A 3,467-nucleotide genomic window follows, 5' to 3' on the forward strand; every position below is an offset into this window, starting at 1 on the left:
TGCCTGCCAGTGCCCTTCACTCCTGACCTGTTGCCCATCCCCACTGGTGCCCCCAGTGTCCGGGGGGGGCGGGGAAGGCGGGCAGGGCAGATGCCTGACCATAGTTGATGTCATAGGTGATGCATTGGGGAGCATGTGCCCCCCCCAGATTTGTGCCCAAAATGGAGCATGGGGCTGCAGTCTGGCCCAGCAAGTGGGACCTGGTGTGGGAGGGTGGAGTGGGGTGGCAAGACTCATTGCCACTGCCTGGGATCCCTGCGCTAGCAGTAGTGTGAGTAATACACCAGAATGAGGAGGGGGTCACACTGCCCTCATCTGCTCCTGCTGCCAGCTGCCTGTGTGCCATGTCACAGGTCTAGCCCATTGCCATGGCCCAGCTGCCACCTGTCCCCTCAGGCTGCCCATGCTGCCCCCCTCCCCATCCCATCTCCCCTTTGAGATAGAGTTGTGGCTCAGGATGCAAGCGGCTAGCGATGAGAGGAGGTGAGGTCAGCATGCCCCCCAGTCCATTACTCCTTACACTGCTGGTGGCACAGCTGGCATGGGAGTCCCACTGAGGCAGCTGTGTGCCAGTCCAACTAGGCTGCAGCCCTGTGCCCTGCTGTGGGTACACAAATCTGTGGGGGGAAAAGCCCCCCATTGCCTCAATGTGTCACCTCTGGTCCCTGACCCCTGCCCTGGAGTGCATGCCTTGCCTCTGATTGCTGTTCTCCTGCTTCCCCAGTCCCAAGCAGCCCCTTGCAGGCTGGAACTCTGCCAGCCTGCATGGGGAAACCTGTGGTTTCCCACGTTTTTCTCCTTTAAAGGAGAAAATCTGTTTTTTCTGTGGCAAGCAGAAAACCCAGATCCATGGTAATGAGTTTTTGGTAACAAGGTGGAACCACTGATAAGCAACAGCTGAATGTAGCACCCTTTGAAGTAAATGTTTTGGCAAACAGCTGGGAAGCTGCTGCTTAATTTGGTAACCATTGTGAACTAAGTGGGTTGGGGATCACCAGATACAGGTGATGTGGGTTCTATTATACTAAATGGTCACTAACATATTTGGGGATAAGGAGATAATTTCACTCCCTGAAGAGCTAATGGGGGTGGGGTAACTTTAGTCATACTAAAAAAAAAAAAAAAAAAAAAAGCCTGTTGCATGTGTTCAGGGTTGTTGGTTGTAGCTGTGTTGGTTTAAGGACATAGGCACGCATGGTTCTTTGGGTAAATGTGATGTCTTTTATTAGATCAACTAAATAGTTGGAAAAATTGTTCATCGTAAGCTTTTGGGCACAAACACCCTTTTTCAGGCATAGACATTTTGGCTTCTGTTTCACCCAGGAGAGCGCACACAACACCAGCAGACTTTCCCTGTACCTAAAGAAGGGTGTCTGTATCTGAAAGCTTGCAAAGAACAATTTTTCCAACTATTTAGTTGGTCTAATAAAAGATATCACACTTGCCCAAAGAACTTTGTCTGCCTATTGTATGTGTTCCGTGACATGTATGTAATAATTTATTTTGCATCTATGTATTCTGGTATAGCTCCATTTTGAAATTGCCCTGAGGGTACAGTCTTATTTGCATTAAGTATCTATACATGGAGTTACTCAGGAATAGCTTCTGCCCTTTAAGAACACACTACTTTAATCTGAATTAACTTTTAGGTTTAAGTTAAGTTTAAGCACTTGAACTCTAAGCATTTTGAGATGGGGACTGTTCCTTGCTTAGTTTTGGAACGGCACTTAGCACATTGTGAGAGCTGCAGGAAGCAGATGACAACGACGACTGAATTCACGTTTCCACTGTCTCCGATATCTTCAGAACTGGCTTCCCAACTGGCAACTGCTGAATCACGTTGCAGACTTCTAGAGAAGCAGCTGGAATATATGAGGCAAATGATTGAGCATGCAGAAAAAGAAAAGACAAGCCTGTTGGACAAACAGGTAAATTTAGATTTTCCAAGCAAACCTGCTTGCTTGTGCTGTGCCACTGTATATAACTTCCTTGCTCCCTTTCTCTTACTTGTTATGGCTATATGAACTATGAACTCTATTGATAATGGCAGAACTCTCATTAATGACAATATGGCCACTTTTTTTCCTTCTTCAAAACTTGCTACCTAAAGTTAGGCCCTAAAATAAAAACTAGCCCAATTTTTTTCCAAATATGTATTTTCCCCGCCCCGCCCCTTCACAGCTCTTAAATCAGTCATTGCAACATTGATCTACTGAATGTCTGTTTTCAATATTTTCAGGGAGATTCTAATACCTAATTGAAGATAGTTGTTTTTAATGTTCATGTCAGCTCTCCAGGACATTTCTATGGTTATGAGGTGCCTGTCATTGAATGCTGTTTGAAGGTATAGTTGCACCAAACGTAGAGAGAAATCAGTGACTTGTTTTGTTTTACTGTGAGGCTGCTATAATGATTTGGACATCTGTAGAGGATTTAGTGGAGTTGCACTTTTAAAAATTGTTTTGCCTTTTTACTTTTGTCTTCTTCCAGGCCACATTAGAGAGAGAGAGACTTGATCAGTCACATGTTCAGTCTAAATTGGAAAAGCTGGATATGCTGGAACAAGAATACACCAAACTGACTGCAATGCAGTCCCTAGCAGAGGTCAGTCATTTCTCTTGTGATCTGGATCAGACTTGTGTTGGTCATTAGTTTTAGCATGCTTTTAATCTATAGCAAAGGTCATTGCTTGAGCTGGACAAAATAGTCCCTTCTCCTACAGTAAATTTTGATGTATCCCAACAATTTTTTTTAAAAGGCTTATTTTCATTACTGCAATCTTTATATTTATTAGGGGTATGTGAAGTGGGCCCTGTTCGATTCAGATTTGGCCCAAATCAGGGACAGTGATTCGATTCGTTGATTTTTGGATCGCTGTCCCTGATTCAGTTTGGCCAAATCAAAATCTGAAGATTCAATGCTAATTCAGAGAATCAGTGATTCGGACAGACACACAACTTTAAAAATTTTTTTTATGTACCTTGAGGTAGCAGGTGCAACTGTGATCGCTGCGATGCTGGGGCGCATGGAGAATCCCACAGGAGTGTGGGGGGGCCCCTCCACATGCTCAGTGGCAAACCCAGAAGTAGACCAGAACTAGGGGGGACCCCCGGCACCTCCCTGGCTCGGCTTCTGGGGGACCCTGGGTGCCCCTCCCCAGACCCAGGAGGCACCAGTTGCCCAGCTGGGGGGGCCTCCCAGCACTTCCCGGCAGATCTGGAAGTGGACCGGAAGTGTTTCTGGTCCACTTCTCAGTTTGCTGCCGAGTGCACTGGGGTGCACCCCCGCCCCCCGTGGGACACTCCATGCACCCCAGCGTCACAGCATTCATGAGCCCCTGCTACCTAAAGGTGTCTAGAAAAAACATTTAAACCTGTGTCTGTCCAAATCTCTCCAAATCGATTTGGAGGGTTTTGATTTGATTTGGAGCGATTTAAAGATGCATCTCAAGCTGGTCCATAGAGGTG

At 46.4% G+C, this 3,467-nt stretch overlaps 1 protein-coding gene across 2 annotated transcripts in view; it reads left to right on the plus strand.

Moving 5' to 3' along the window:
* The window catches only part of CEP57 (centrosomal protein 57), a 54,020-nt gene that overhangs the window by 26,052 nt on the left and 24,501 nt on the right, over positions 1-3,467 (plus strand). Inside the window, exons 4-5 of one of the 2 annotated variants that reach the window (XM_019524454.1) lie at positions 1,714-1,928; positions 2,491-2,604. In XM_019524454.1, coding sequence (XP_019379999.1) covers positions 1,714-1,928; positions 2,491-2,604 — 329 coding nt within the window. The remainder of the gene's footprint in view (positions 1-1,713; positions 1,929-2,490; positions 2,605-3,467) is intronic. The other variant, XM_019524455.1, reaches the window with a different exon arrangement.

This window comes from Gavialis gangeticus, unplaced genomic scaffold (assembly GCF_001723915.1).
Source record: "Gavialis gangeticus isolate Ggan-Ray unplaced genomic scaffold, GavGan_comp1, whole genome shotgun sequence".
Classification (NCBI taxonomy): Eukaryota; Metazoa; Chordata; order Crocodylia; family Gavialidae; genus Gavialis; species Gavialis gangeticus.